Source organism: Myxine glutinosa, chromosome 7, assembly GCF_964187855.1.
Source record: "Myxine glutinosa chromosome 7, kmMyxGlut1.1, whole genome shotgun sequence".
Lineage (NCBI taxonomy): Eukaryota > Metazoa > Chordata > Myxini > Myxiniformes > Myxinidae > Myxine > Myxine glutinosa.
Window position 1 is genome coordinate 115583500 of NC_136267.1, and position 16604 is coordinate 115600103.

General features: G+C 46.2%; 1 protein-coding gene across 1 annotated transcript in view; it reads right to left on the bottom strand.

Annotated features, from left to right (window-relative positions):
- Nucleotides 1-16604, bottom strand: part of LOC137418944 (insulin gene enhancer protein ISL-1-like) — a 123317-nt gene that overhangs the window by 92808 nt on the left and 13905 nt on the right. Inside the window, exons 4-5 of the mRNA XM_078782173.1 lie at nt 9143-9177; nt 7150-7177 (exon numbers count right to left, since the gene is read on the bottom strand). Coding sequence (XP_078638299.1) covers nt 7150-7177; nt 9143-9177 — 63 coding nt within the window. The remainder of the gene's footprint in view (nt 1-7149; nt 7178-9142; nt 9178-16604) is intronic.

Here is a 16604-nt window from a genome sequence, read left to right on the forward strand (position 1 = left end):
ATCTCTGGACTGGACCGTGCTTGATTCTGTCCCTGAGCCAAGGTGCACCTTGTGCTATCGACTGCCTGTCCTTCCCTGCCATCAATCCCTGTGTAAGTCAGTCTTGTTCCGTTTGTCTGTGGTCTGTCTGGGATAGATAAGATTGTGTCTAAGTGCCTATCTCTTCTGTGTCTTTACCTCATTGCCTTGTAATCTACCCCTTTTCTCCCCCACTAATTATATCCTCCTCCGGAGGTCTTGAGAACTGTACCCCTTGCGTCATTTCATTTATCCCAGTCGTTGTGTCCTTTCCTTCATTGATTTAGCGTAGCGCGATTTGGCCAACGTTCGAGTGGAATCGGGTGAGTTGGGGGTAATCGGGTAAACTGTGCGAACACGGCGGCCATTCCGCTCGGTCAAGCAACATCTTAATCCGCGTGTCCGTAACAATATATATATATATATATATATATATATATATGTATATATATATATATATATATATATATATATATATATATATATATATATATATATATATATATATATATATATATATATATATATGTAGGGCATGAGCCCCTCCCCCTTGATGTTGTCTTTACATTTGACCAAGTATAACCAATTATATGTTGGGTTTGATTGTTTATTGTATCCTTTTGATACTTATATTCTTTCCATGTCTTTGAAAGCTGGCTGTACTCTTAAAGTAAGTTAAATGCTTTACAAACCTTTGCCCTGTGTTGGCACAATCCCCCCTCCTCCATACTTCAGCCTTGGTTGCACTTTGCTATCTTTCTGGCTTCTGCTAATTTCCTGTATGTTGGCTGCAGTATGACTGATCACTCCCAACATACTTTCCCACCAAAGGACTCTTTGTTACATTACTTTGTTGTTTGAAATGCCTTTGAAGCATTATATACTTTATGTGATTACATGCCTTGTAATGGCTTGATCTCTTTACCTATTGGAATCCAGACTTTGTTCTCATACTGTGGCCTCGCCATAGTTGCATTGTTGCTATACGTTGCTATACTCCTCCATATTCTCAACATCCGTCTTGATGACAGCTTTACTCCTTATCGCCTTCTTTCCCTTCAAACCTCAATGATTTCCCTTCAAACATCAATGATTTCCCTTCAAGCTTCAATGATTATGATATTGGCCCTTGAGTGGCCTCGGACTGCCTTAAACTAATTGAACAAACAGGGACTTAGGTAGGGGCCATGTGAGTCCACCCTTTGTCTCCTGTTCTGATGTTAAACCACACCCCTATCTTTCTTATATATATTGAAGCCCTGATCAAACCTTTTCAGAGCATCTTGTTGTAGTGTTGGTCATTTTTGTGAGCTTCATGTGACATTCTGTTTTCCGCAAGCTTGTGTAAACGAGTTCTAATAAATATATCCGTTGCTCCTTCTCTGAGTCCTCTGAGTCCCAAGTTCTAAGTCCCATTCCGACATATGGTGGCAGCGGTGGGATCAGTCTGTGCGGTCCGGGACGCGGTCCCAGGCAAGTGAGTGGTGAGACCAGCTGGCAATTGATCCGGGTCAGGTGAGCTGTGGTTTTCTTTTGTTTTTTCCTTTATAGCCTGGGGGTCAGTCCAAATTGTAACCCACTCTCTTGCTCGGGTGCCGTTTGTTCCGTTCCCTGCTTGAACCTGATCCACGAACCTAAATTTAAATATGGACCGCTTGGGTCCCGGAGCAACTGACTGTTTATGGACTCGTCAGGGTAACGTTACGTAAGGGGAAGTTCCCCTCGAGGGCGCGCGGGGGTAAGGGGTAATAGATCTCTGGGTTGTGAGGGTGAGGATAAGGGCGGCGTTCCAATCCGAGGCCTACCCAGGAGACATTGGAATCATAGAAGTATTATAAGGGCGTAGGACACCAGGAAAAGTAAGGTACGGTTAGGTTAGACAGCTGTGTAGGCGGGCGAGCCTCTCAGGGGTTAGGTTAGACAGCTGCGAAGGCGGGCGAGCCTCTCAGGGGTTAGGTTAGACAGCTGTGAAGGCGGGCGAGCCTCTCAGGAGTTAGGTTAGACAGCTGTGAAGGCAGACGAGCCTCTCAGAAAGAGGAGGCGGGCGGGCCTCTTAAAGGCCTGAGGTAGCAGGTAAACGACTGAGGACATAGGTAGGTAGACCGGCGAGTGACTGATGCCGCTCGTTGAAAGTCAAGTCCCCGTGGGAGGGTCAGGCAGATACCAAACCCCTACCCTCCCAGCCCTGACCTCTGTCCCGGGGTTCCAGGCAACACCACCCTCCCTGCCCCACCCTTTTCACCCCAACTCACCCTTTCCACCCCGGTCTAAGAATCCCCTTTCTTTTGAATGATTGAGACATAAGGCGTTGTACATGACCCACTCAGGTCGTTGTGCTGTGAATTTTTGCGACTGTTAACACCGCTGAATGTGCGCAGTGGTTTGAAATGCTAGCCGGTTTGTCAGTCACGTGGTATGGAGAATGTATAGGGAAACGCATGATTCAAAATGCGTTGCCTAGGTTGGCAGGGGAGTGGCTGTTGGAGGTGCATGGTTGGAGTCGATCCGGTGTTCGTGCGACGTCTGAGAGACTCATTGGTATATGAATGAATGAATAAATGTATATATGGATGTCTGTCATTGAAGTATGTATTTGTGTCCATTGTGTGTGTGTGTGTCATTGACGTATGAAAGGGTTTCTTGTATTGCCTGCAGAATTATGCAATGTCGATTGGTATTGGCTACTTGTGCTGTATGTATGGATGTGTGAGGTGTATTAGGCATGAATGACGTGGGAAAATAGTAAAGAAAATCTTACTGAAATTGAACTATTGTGAGTTTTAAAAGGTTGCATAGAAAGCTTAGAAATAGTTAAGGGGGCGTAGAAACACTTACTCGGATATTTTCTACAACCTGACGGTGTTGGAGAGTAGGTTGGAGGTTTTTGTAAGCTAAAAATAGAATATTTCTCCTGTGGCATGTGACCCGACTGACAAGGTCCCAATGTATGATGTCATGTAGGAAAGACGTGTCTGCCTGTTTGTCTGATCGTAAGTCTGTGGTGCGATTCCACGGAGGGCCAAGGTTTAATCCAGTAAATGGGAGTTTTATGTTGTGGAAAGTGTGCGAGGGGGCACATCGGAGCACGCGAGTGGGGGTATTTGCGGGAGTGCACACCCGTGGTGAGTGTTACGGGGAAAGACATATGGGAACTTTTTATTTTCAATAAACAGACTAGGTTATTTTCTTGTTTATTTGTTTATTTACGAAAAATAAATAAATAACAGGGGGAGGTAGGTTAATGGTGGTTTGTTGGCGGTAAAATTGGTTGAAAGTCGAGTTGAAACAATTTATATTGGGATATTGGGATTCATAATAGCTATTGGGCAGGTGGGATTGAATTTAACATTGGCTATTGGATAAATATTGAAATCCATGCCGGGAATGTCGATTTTAACGTCCATCCGAAGGATGTAGCACATTGTGAAGCTGCACATTGCTTGACAGGACATGGGAGCCAATGAGCTGTGTAATGAGAAGGATTAAAATTATGTCATGGTGTGAAATGCTGTAGAGGTGTGAAATACACACCTTTGGCCTGGAGGCGAGTTATTTTGGTAACTTACTTCCATGATTTACGTTCCATTGGAAGGGGAATAGGAAAATATGGGAATAATATGGAACAAATTGACAAGACAAATTGGGGTTACAAACTCACCATGGAAGGAGAATGGAGGTTATAGTTTCATTGTTGTGTCTGTCTGGCTGTCTAGCAGGCCATGGAGTTATATTTCTGAAACATGGATTTCGACAGTAAAGACAGGTGTGTACCCTGAGAAAATTGTGGGTTGTGGAGTGGGCACTTTTGATGGGCACTGGGGGCTGCTGTTGTGTGGACTGGGGAACGAGGGCGGCGTAGGTGATGCGAGGGGAATGCCACGCACTGCGACCGTCTCCCCCAAGACCGAGGTTGTCGGGGACATTTGAAAGGGTGCGTATGTACTATGTGAATAAGGCTGCAGAAACGTGTGTACCGAGGTGCTTGGTGGAGTAGGCATGCTCGTAAAAGGACATAGTCTGAAGAGGGTGCTGCATGGTAGAGCACGCCTCCTCAGAAAGGCTGTGGGGTTTGAGGTGAGCATTCGCTCCGCACTTCAATTGAAGATCATTGGAGGTGGCTTGTGTTTGCGGGGAGTTCCTGGACGGACCAGCTGGTTGTTGTTTCGGTACATCGGGTGTGTGCATTTGTAAAATGGAGTCTGATTGTCGTTTATCTGTTCGGAGGTGGAACTCTTGCAGAGGCAAGTTGTATTTTCTAAGATGTCATCTGTTTTAATTTGCTTTGGGATTTGACTTGGGAGGATGACAGGCTGTGTCGCTGTCGGCATGGTTGAGGTGTGACTGGCACCTTGTGTGGTTCATCAAATGGTTTTAGTTGCGTAGAGTGCTGTGGGTTGTGAGGCCATTAAGTTGAGGATATATGGGGGACAGATGTTGTGTGCAACAAAGGTAAATAGATTGGATTTTGGCAAGGTTGAGTGAGATATGTGGTTGGATGGGGTGTGAAGGCGAGTTATGACAGCTCCAGGGAGCAGTCCTGGTGTTGGGTCTCATATAATCATGGTTAAAGTACATGTGCAGACAAAGGTGTGCTTCGGTTTGTATTACTGGCAGAGAAAAGACAACAAAGTGGCTCCTGAGCAGGGGAATGAGTTCTGGGGAAATGAATTCACTTATTGGATGTTGTTGAATCTGTTGTTTAAGAGTATTGGGATGCAGGCCAATGCCAAAAGGGGTTCGGGAGGAAGTGTGAAGAAGGTTGTTGGAAGTGCAAAGTGATAAAGGGCTCGTGTGGTTGAAGGTTACAGTTCCACAGAAGGAGAGCGAACAAGGATGGTGGCTGGGCTGTTGATAAAACCGCTGGGTTTTACGTTGATTTAAGTTGTTGTGGATTTATGTTCAATTTTAATTTTAATTCCTATAGTCTAGTGCATATGGGACGGGGAAAATGGGAGATGACGTCAGTGTGCTCCGAGTTGAAGTTGAGGTTGATGTTGTTGTGTAAATATGTGTTGTAGATGGAGCGAGTATCAATGTCGGAGTGTCAGTGTCGCTTCCAGTGGCCATGGGTGGCTGTGGGGCTGAGTGGTGGCATGATGCCTGTGGTGGGGCACGTTGGTGGATTGTAGTGATGGGGGAGCGCAATAATATAAGGGGCGACTGCAAAGCGCAAGTTTCAGAAGGGAGTAGTTAGATCAAATGATGCTGTGTGTGTGTGTAGAAGAGTATTGTCTATTGAGCAGAGTATTGTGAGTGTGGGTGAGTGCATTGTATTGAATGAAGAAGCCTGGAGTCAGTGTGTGGGCACAGGTGTGCAAACCCAGGTGTATGGAGAATGGTTGTGTGAAATAACTTGTATGGAATGGATGGCTCGCTCGCTGACAGCTACAATCCATGTGGATTGTGACCGACGCTAACATTTCTATGAATGTATAAATGGAAAATAGTTATTTAAATAGATATTGTGTCATGACACAAAGGGTTGAACGTGCGATTCCAGGAATGAGCAAGTATTTTTGATATAAGCTGATGTTTCAAGTGACGATTTGAAATGTTGGAAGCTTAGATCAATCTTAAAGATACAAGCTTTTCATCTGTGAGCCGCAAGTCGACCATTTGTTTAATTTTAGATACTATACCTAATATTTACATGTAAATGCATGACTGGTCTGGATTTGGACTGCCCTGTGAGTTTTTGGGAAAACGGTATGTGCAGCTGGATTAAGTTTGAGTGGTTGTTACATATACTCTGGGTATATGTTGTGGCTTGATGGATGAATTGGACTTGCTGTGAACAGTGTAGATGCAAGAAGAGATAGATAGGGACACAATGAGCTGCTAGGTGAGCCATTGAGGTGGATTGGATGTTTTGTTGTTGTTGTTTTGGGAGTTTGGTTGTTGCATTGCCAAGGGTTTCTGTGTAGTGTGGTATCTGTTGAAAGTGGATCACCTGTCATCTTGTGTGGCGTGAGCAGGGATGTATGTAACTGCCTGGGTTCAGGAAAGCAACTTCAGTTGCAATTTGGTTTAAATTAAAGGTTAACGTTAGCTGGAAATTGGACAAAGTCAAAAGTTTGACCAAAACCAAAAGTGGTGGTTGGACCAAAAGTCCAAAGTGGAAATTGTCAAAAGTGCTTTAAAAAGCTACGTCCAATTTCATTTTGCCATTTTTAGAAGAAAATTCACTGCATTTAAAATGCGTTTCCTTTAATCTAATAAACAGGCTTGGTCGGGGCAGCAGAAAAATAGTACATTTCAGCCAAAGTCTTATCTGGTTCACTCCCACACCAGGCCCGACTCGTGCTGCGACCTTGGGTTGAACTGTCGGTTTAATTTGCACAGGGAATGAAATAAGGGGATTGTAATGGGAGAAAGTGAACATTTGTGGATCTGGGGACAAGCTGGTTTGAATGTGTACCTGGGGTTTTCTGTGTGTCTATGTGTCTGTCTGTCTGTCACACTGGACTCTTGGATGGGTTTTCATGAGACGAATTTCAGACAAAACCCTCTTTGTTATTTCAGAATTGATCTGCACCCCACCTCACTGTGAAATGGACAGGTTGTGTGTGTGTCTCAGAGGTTTATGGACAACGTGGAGTGGCTGGTGCGAAGGGAGTGGTTGGGAAAGATGGACCCCCTTCACGAATACCCATGGATAGTAGTTTAAAATAGGTAGAGGGTACAGGTAAATTGTGGTGGATATGGGCTGTGGTGCACGTGGTAGGAGTGGAAGGGCTACTCCAAAGCATTTTGCTTCCCCGCGCTATGGCGGTGATCAAATGTCGTGGCCATCAAAGGGCGGACACTGACGTTGCTCGGGGCAACGCAAGGGCGGACGAGGCGGCAGGAAAAGCCGCCAACCAAAGGATAGGACACAACATGCCGATGGTAACACGGACCAGGGGGGTCCTCTGCTTAGAAGGAAAGGGCCAAGTACTGATAGGCCAATCCGTGTGTAAAAATACCCTCCCTGCGGACCCTAGGAAAGGGAAACACAGGCTGCTAGTGAATGTTACAAGCTCGTCATTACATAACCTCACACACCTCCAGTTGGCATGGAGAGGGGAAAACGGGACAAACACTATCCCAGGCCTTCTCACTTGCATGACCACCCATTTAGTGGCTCCGCACGGGACCATGTTTGTATGCGGGAATAAAGCTTACCCGTATTTACCTGATAATTGGGGAGGAATTTGCTATTTAGGATCAGTTTTCCCAGAGATGGAACTGCGATAACACTTGCATAATACCACTGCACTCATAAGGACACAAAGAAGCACCTATTGGCACGACGATGACACCACCACCTTACACGGCGCTGATTGGGAGAAAGCCGTTAGTTTCTTCTTCCCATGGGCTGGGATGGTCATGAACAGTTACCGCATTGACAAAATTGCGTTAATCTTAGAAAGGGTGGCCAACGACACCGCTACAGCACATGACGAAATGTTGGGCACGGTTGTTCACCTGTGTACAATGGTTATGCAAAATAGGGTTGCTTTAGATATGTTACTGGCAGAACGAGGAGGGGTATGTGGGATAATTAAGGGTAAATGTTGTACTTTTATTCCTGATCCTTCACAGGGGGTCAGTGCTGCTATTATAAGGTTAAGAGAAAGTGCACATATATTGACAAAGGATCGAATGGATCGGGAAGCCTCCCACCAGTGGCTTACTGACTGGTTTAAAGGATGGACAGGTACGATAGTAAAGTGGATATTGACCGCCTTGGCAATAGTCCTTGGAATCGTGGTTTGTTGTGTACTAATCAAGGCTTTAGTCCTTGCGTGTGTGAGAAAGTTTACCACAGGATGGACACTGAAGACGACACCAGAAAAGACCATGGTGATGACCGACAAGCTGACCATGGATCCAGATGACACTCCGGCTGTCGACGTGACTGTAGATCGCGGATCCTGGAACGACGACCCGAACGAGTCACTGGGCCGCGACAATGAGATCTCCACTTCTGAAGATTGTTCTTCCGTTGTTGATGTTACCGATAATGATTTTGATTACACAGTTGCGGACCTCAGAGCATTTCAGGCTGCCAGGACGCCGATTACTCTGGACCCCAACATGTCGCATGCAGACGCCAACGAGTACCTAAGGGAGACCTCTCGTTTTTTCTCGATGTGTAAGGCTATGACTGTGGCTGGCCGCCTACGCCGCAGGCCTAAGCCACCTGAGAATAATGGTACTGATGATGATTCCGATGATGATGTGGGCCACTTGCAAGGGTCCCCGACTGATGTTTATGTCTCAATGCAGGCCTTGCCTCTTTATGTCTCACAAGCTCACAGTGGTTCAAACGTCACTGACCCAACTCTGGATTTCGACCCAACTCCGGACCCAACTGCAAACCCGGGCCTGGATGGTGAGGAACTCAACATTGGAGATACTCTGAGTTCCGAATCTGATTGTCTTGAAGATTCGTCCATGGATAATGACGGTGGAAGCAGCATCGCCTCGGACGACTTCGACTTTGACCCAAAGGAAGTTTCTCTCCCTCCTTTGGACCGTTATGCTTTATTTTTTGGCCATAGGTTTAAGCCACCTGATACTGATGTCGTTGTGTCTTCCCCAGATCACCAGCATATAAGAGGCCTCATGAACATGAATATCGATTGAGCGCTGAAGATCTACAAGGATTGCGCCTGGAAAAAGCTTGGGCGAGCTCCAGTCGGGAGGGGGGGGGGGGGGAGTCCCGGCCGCACCTCTGTGGACCAAGGGTGGGTCGGGAGATCCTCCTGGGTGTGGACCCCGGCCGAACCAGAGGTCTTCGTTGTGGATTTGACACGCTATTCGATCTTCATGCCTCTACGGTCTCACATCATACACCCACATACACCTGACTCACATCGTACACCCACATACACCCACATACCCGCGGATCATCCTGCTGAGTGTGATGTGTGGTACTTTGGGTGCGGGACATGCTCACTGGGCTGCATTCGCGTGGTATGCTTAGTGAACCTTTTACACTGCCTATTTCACTACTCTTGGAGGATTTTACATGCTATTTGATCACCCTGTCTTTACGGACTTACATTGCATACTCACATACAGATGCGAATCATCCTGCTGGGTGCGATGTGGAGTGCTTTGGGCACTACATGCTCACCGGGCTGCCTTTGCGTGATATGTCGAATGACTTTTCTAATTTGCTTTTGTTCCTGCTTTGTTTGAAATAAAGGCCTTTGATTGGCTCATAGATAACGTTGTATCTTAGATCCAAAAGGGCGGTATGTAGGGCATGAGCCCCTCCCCCTTGATGTTGTCTTTACATTTGACCAAGTATAACCAATTATACGTTGGGTTTGATTGTTTATTGTATCCTTTTGATACTTATATTCTTTCCATGTCTTTGAAAGCTGGCTGTACTCTTAAAGTAAGTTAAATGCTTTACAAACCTTTGCCCTGTGTTGGCACAATCCCCCTCCTCCATACTTCGGCCTTGGTTGCACTTTGCTATCTTTCTGGCCTCTGCTAATTTCCTGTATGTTGGCTGCAGTATGACTGATCACTCCCAACATACTTTCCCACCAAAGGACTCTTTGTTACATTACTTTGTTGTTTGAAATGCCTTTGAAGCATTATATACTTTATGTGATTACATGCCTTGTAATGGCTTGATCTCTTTACCTATTGGAATCCAGAGTTTGTTCTCATACTGTGGCCTCGCCATAGTTGCATTGTTGCTATACGTTGCTATACTCCTCCATATTCTCAACATCCGTCTTGATGACAGCTTTACTCCTTATCTCTTTCTTTCCCTTCAAACCTCAATGATTTCCCTTCAAACCTCAATGATTTCCCTTCAAGCTTCAATGATTATGATATTGGCCCTTGAGTGGCCTCGGACTGCCTTAAACTAATTGAACAAACAGGGACTTAGGTAGGGGCCATGTGAGCCCACCCTTTGTCTCCTGTTCTGATGTTAAACCACACCCCTATCTTTCTTATATATATTGAAGCCCTGATCAAACCTTTTCAGCGCATCTTGTTGTAGTGTTGGTCATTTTTGTGAGCTTCATGCGACATTCTGTTTTCCGCAAGCTTGTGTAAACGAGTTCTAATAAATATATCCGTTGCTCCTTCTCTGAGTCCTCTGAGTCCCAAGTTCTAAGTCCCATTCCGACATATATACACACACAGTCATGTGAAAAAGTAAGTACACCCCATGTAAAGTTTTGACTTTTTCAACATATTTCAACATACAGCTATTTGATCTTCATTTCAACAATATTGACAGATAAAGGTGACATAATATAACAAATATCATGAAACATTTACATTTTGTAGTCCATTGTTTAATTTAAATGAACATAAATGCAAATTTTGCATGTGGAAAAAGTAAGTACACCCCTACATTTATCTCTACTTCAAAAACCTAATATTAGAATCAGGTGCACCAGTTCAGGTGCAAATGATTAGAACATCGTTAGAGAGGATCTTGGAGGAACCTGTCGTATTTAAACCTCGGACATTTAGTTTGGTTTGCTCTTTGTTGTTGAAGTGTGCGGCGTCCCCATGCCTAGATCAAAAGAGCTCTCTGAAGCCTTCAGAAAGAAGGTTATGGATGCCTACGAGTCTGGGAAGGGATTTAAAAAGATCTCCAAACAATTTGAAATCAATCATTCGACTGTCTGGAAGATCATCGACAAGTGGAGAAGATTCCAAACAACTGCCATCGTGTTCAGGCCAGGCCGTCCCAGCAAGTTCAGCCTGAGAGCAGACCGCAAGATGCTGAAAGAAGTCTCTAAGAACCCCAGAATGTCATCAAGGGACCTACAAGTAGCTATTGCCACTGTTGATGTCAAAGTGCATGAGTCTACCATTAGAAAGAGGCTGCACAAATTTGATCTACATGGGAGGTGTGCCAAGAAGAAACCTTTGCTGTCCAGAAAGAACATCAGGGAAAGACTAAAGTTTGCCAATGAACACCTAGGCAAAGACCAGCACTTCTGCAAAAACGTGCTCCGGACAGATGAGTCAAAGGTAGAGCTATTTGGCCACAGTACCAGAAGACATGTTTGGAAAAAACCAAAGACAGCATTTGACCACAAGAACCTGATACCAACTGTAAAGCATGGTGTCGGAAATATTATGGTTTGGGGCAGCTTTGCTGCATCAGGGCCTGGGAAGCTCACCATCATAGAATCCACTATGAATTCTTCATTGTACCAGATGGTGCTTGAGGATAATGTGAGGCCATCTGTCAGAAAGTTGAAGCTCAACCGAAGGTGGACCTTGCATCATGACAATGACCCTAAATAAACATACCAGTAAATCCACCAAGGAATGGCTGAAAAGAAAGAAATGGAGGGTTCTGGAATGGCCAAGTCAAAAACCCGGATCTAACTCCCATCGAGATGTTGTGGGGGGATTTGAAACGAGCTGTGCATGCAAGAAACCCCTCAAACATCGCACAGCTGAAATAATTCTGCATGGAGGAGTGGGCAAAAATTTCTCCCAGTCGATGTCAGAGACTGGTAGACATTTATAAGAAACACCTACTTGAGGTTGTTTCTGCCAAAGGGGGCAATACCACCTATTCGAGCCAAGGGTGTACTTACTTTTTCCACAAGCAAAATTTGCATTTATGTTTATTTAAATTACTAGGACGTGCCCGTATGTGGGTGCCCGTTCCTTGCCAAAAAAAAAAAAAAAAATGTCTTCGCCCATGCATGCATGGGCGTGCCCATGGGCCCATGGGCGCGCCCGTAAGTGCGTGATGTGACCGTACAATGAATGTATCGTCCCGACGCCGCAGCTCGGATGGCGCTGCAGTTAATCGGGCCTGTATCGGCAGAGTTATTATAAACGTGTACTACAATCGATCGTACCTTACAGCGTCTGCTCGCCACGTTCAGCATCAGTACGTCGTCACTATGACTATCCGTAAGTCCGGAAGTGACGTCCTCATTTGACTGTCCGGAAGGTCGCATATCGCAGTTACGATGAATCGCAAATTAGTTTTAATTATTTTTAAAACATAGTTTAACGCCAACATAGTTTGCCAACGTGAAATAAATGAATACGCTCTCAAATGTGCCGTCCGAGGCAGAGTCTGTTCGGCACGTTCGGCACACGTGATAGCTCGCTGCTCTCTGATTGGTTGAATCGTTTTTTGGACATAGCTCGGTAACTACTTCTCCGATTAATATGAAACCTTGAAAAGGCACATCCTCAGGTCCCCAGCAATATACCTGGCAAGGTTAAAGTATATCGGACCCGTGGTTGTCGAGAAACAGCGGTCACAGACACACAGACATACACACAGACAAACACACACACACAGAGATTACTGGAATTATAGATAGATACAATGGACTACAAAATGTAAATGTTTCATGATATTTGTTATATTATATCACCTTTATCTATCAATATTGTTGAAATGAAGATCAAATAGCTGTATGTTGAAATATTTCGAAAAAGTCAAAACTTTACATGGGGTGTACTTACTTTTTCACATGACTGTATATATATATATATATATATATCTATATAAATATAATTTCAAAACACACCTGGTCACAAGTGTGCTTCACTGACCGGGTCCTCAGTAGAGGTCCCCAGCATCATCCCGTTTCGGCTCTTCAACCTCGATATGATCAGCTAAGGTGGGCCAGCAGGGGCACATACACCTCCACATGCAGCCGCTACACCTGGCTGCATTCATACCCCCACCCTCAGCCAGAGAGAACACAGACGACAACAACAAAACTGCCTCCATTTTGCCAGACTACTGCAACAGCCTCCTCTATGGTTCACCCTAAAAAATCACCAATAAACTCCAATACATTCAGAACTCCGCTGCCCGTCGACTCACCCATTCCCGGACCCGTGACCACATCACCCCCGTCCTTTACAAGCTTCACTGGCTCCCCATCCCCCAGAGAATCCAGTACAAAATCCTCCTCTTGACATACAAAGCCCTCCATAACCTGGCCCCATCCTACCTGACTGACCTCCTCTCCAGACACACTCCCACCCGCAACCTCCGCTCTGCTGGTACCAACCTCCTGACCCCCCCCCCCCCCCATCCGGACCAAATTCAGATCCTGGGGGGACAGGGCCTTCTCCATCGCTGCTCCCACCCTCTGGAACTCACTACCTCACACCATCAGAGACTCCTCCTCACTCACCACATTCAAAACATCACTAAAGACCCACCTGTTCAACACTGCATTCAACATTCAACCCACAGCATTTAACCCCTGACTATCTCTTCTCCTTCTCCCTCCTTTTGCTTTAAATATTTCCCTTTTGATTCTTGTCTTTTTGCAATTGTTGTTTTCATGTATTGTTATGCATTATGTTTTGCACTCTGTCAAAGCGCCTTTGGGCTTCTTGAAAAGCGCTATACAAAATAAATGAATTATTATTATTATTATTATCCATTCCAGAATCCACAGCCCCTCATCCACTCACTCACACACACACCCCAAAAAAACAAAAAAATAACAACTGACCACCTTCCCTTACAATATGCACCACTCAAACAAGAACACATTCATGCAAAACTACACCCACTCCTGCTGCACACACACCCACTCGTGCAACACACACACCCACTCGTGCAACACACACACTCGTGCAATACACACACCCACTAGTGCAACACACACACACACACACACACACACACGTGCAACACACACACCCACTCGTGCAACACACACACCCACTCCTGCAACAAACACACCCACTCGTGCAACACACACACCCACTCATGCAACACACACCCCCACTCGTGCAACACACACACTCACTCGTGCAACACACACACCCACTCGTGCAACACACACTCGTGCAACACACCCACTCGTGCAACACACACACCCACTCATGCAACACACACACCCGCTCATGCAACACATACACAAACGCACACACACACACACACACACACTTCACACATCTCCATTTCTCTTCCACGCTCAGTCACTACCCCTTTAGGCTGAAATGGACAACCACCTACAACCTCAACCTACACCGTTCGACATGCCTCCATAAACTTCCTCCATATCCAAAATGAGCCTTTCAAGGCAACCTGGGCCACTTTCTCACACATCCTCCATCTTTCTGTCCCACACACTCCATGCCGAGCAAGAAATGCAGAAAAGGAATTGCCAATATACCCTCTACACCCCAACTCAAATGGTTGACAAGAAACTCGCCAAACCTTCTCCCGACACTCTGCCTCCAGCTCAATGTACTTTCCTCTCTTGCACCTCCTCCATGTTCTCTTCCCCTGGTACAGACAATTCCCCTAAGATGACCTGTCTTGTTGCACCTGACCAGATGACAATGTCAGGCCGCAACCTTGTCACACAGATCTCCTCTGGGAATACCAATTGTGGCTTTAGGTCTGCCACCACCTGCCAATCACAAGCATCTGCCAGCTCTCTTGCTTTCCACCTCCTCCTCTTTCCAACTCTTACCACTTGGCCCTCTTTGACAAACAACACCTCTTCCCATCGGTCTCCTTCTCCACTATTCTCTCTCTCTCGATGTCAGCACCTCTTGTTGCACCATCTGCACTGACACCATCAGCACCTGATCATACCACCACTTGTATCTTTCTGCTGCCAATGCTACTGAGCATGCACTCAGTGCATGCTGCACCGTTCCCCAACCTCCACACAAAGAACATCTCTCCTCCTGCAACAACCCCCACGATCTCAAGTTTACTGGTGATGGAAGCACATCATACGTTGCCCGCAACAGGAAACTCAACAATATCAGCTCCATCCTCCAAATATCTTGCCACTTCAATGTCCTCACCTGCACACCTTCCCACTGCGTCCAAGCACCTTGCTGTGCCTGTCCGACTGCTATCACATGTCTCCCCTCCTCTCCCCTCCTCCTCTCAACCATCTTCCTCCTCTCTTTCACACATGCCTTTCCCCATTGCTCATGCTTCATCCACCCCAAGCCATGCTTCACGTGCTGTACCATCCCCACGACCTCCTCCTGTTGCAACCGCTCCTACATCTCATCCACCTCTGCTCTTGCATTCCACTTTCGACTTCCCTTCTTCTCTGGGAGAGCATTCTTTACCACTGAATCCCTCGAATCCCGCAACATCATGAACTCCCGCACCCTCACCACCTTAAACTCCTCGGTTAATGATGTCAAGGGAAACAGGAGTTTTCCACCCTGACCATAAAAGGCAATGTTCGTGAAACAGCGTGGCACTCCCAACCACCTCCTCACAAACCCGCTCACCACAACCTCCATCCTCTCCACATGCCTAATCGCAATATCATACATCATCAATGGCCCAAATACTCGTGGCATCAATCCAAACTTCAAACACCATACCTTCAACTTACCTGGCAAACTACATCCATCAATCCTCTTCAAACCTCTCAAAAGCTTGTTCGTCACATCCGCCACCCGTCCCACATCATTCAACTCCACTGTATACCATCTTCCCAAACTCTTCACAGGGGCCTCTGTCAATGATGGAACCACCTCCCCTCCCAGCTCAAACCTGTGCATGTTATCCACCACTCCTCGTCTCACCACCACACTCCTCGACTTTCATGCTTTAAATCCCATTCTTGCCCACCGCATCAAACTTTCCAGTCATCCCAGTACGTCTACTGCTGCATCAGCTGACTGTTGGACAACTGTCCGGTCATCCATGAATGCAAACATCGCTGGCAAACTCTGGCCAGGGGCTAGTTCCACTTCTTTCCCATGTCCACTCACCGCACGTATCAACAACTCCATAACCAGCACAAACAAAATAGGGGAGATGGTACATCCCATCGGGATCCCCACTTCCAACTTCCGCCACTCTGTTACATAGGACTGTGTCGAAAACCACATCCCAAACTGATCATAATATGCCATAAAAATATCCCTAAATCTCCGTGGCACCCAAAAGAAATCCATGGCATACCTGATGAAGGCATGCGGCACTGACCCATATGCATTCTCCAAATCCAGCCATACCACCGCAACATCCTTCGTTTGCCTCTTTGCCTCCTGTCACACTTGCCAGACCATTGCCGAGTGTTCAATGCAGCCTGGTGATCCTGGTATTCCCGCCCTCTGCACAGAACCATCCACAAAACCATTCTCTCTGATGAAGCCTGAGAGCCGTGCTACAAAGACACCCATCAATATCTTCCCATCTACATCGAGCAATGGTATTGGTCTAAACTGCTCAAGTGTCACAGCCTCCTCCTGCTTTGGAATATAAACTCCTTCCACCCTACTCCATTGACTGGGCACCACTCCTTGCCTCCATACCACCTTCAGAACCTTCCACAGATACTGCCTGATGCCTTCACAACTCTTAAACACCTTGTATGGCACTCCACTTGGTCCTGGAGCCATGCCACCTGTGCCTTCCTCAAAACTGCCTCAACCTCAGACATCTTTGGCTCTGACAAATCAAATGGAACACCTGACTCTGTCGGTCTCACCAAGCCTTCGATGTCCTCCACTACTTCGTTCCTCCTTGTGTCTGCATACGTGACACACAGGTGACCTTCCAACTCTTCCTTCGGTACCTTCAGTACACCAGATCGAGACTGCTCCAACAGATCCTTCATAATAGT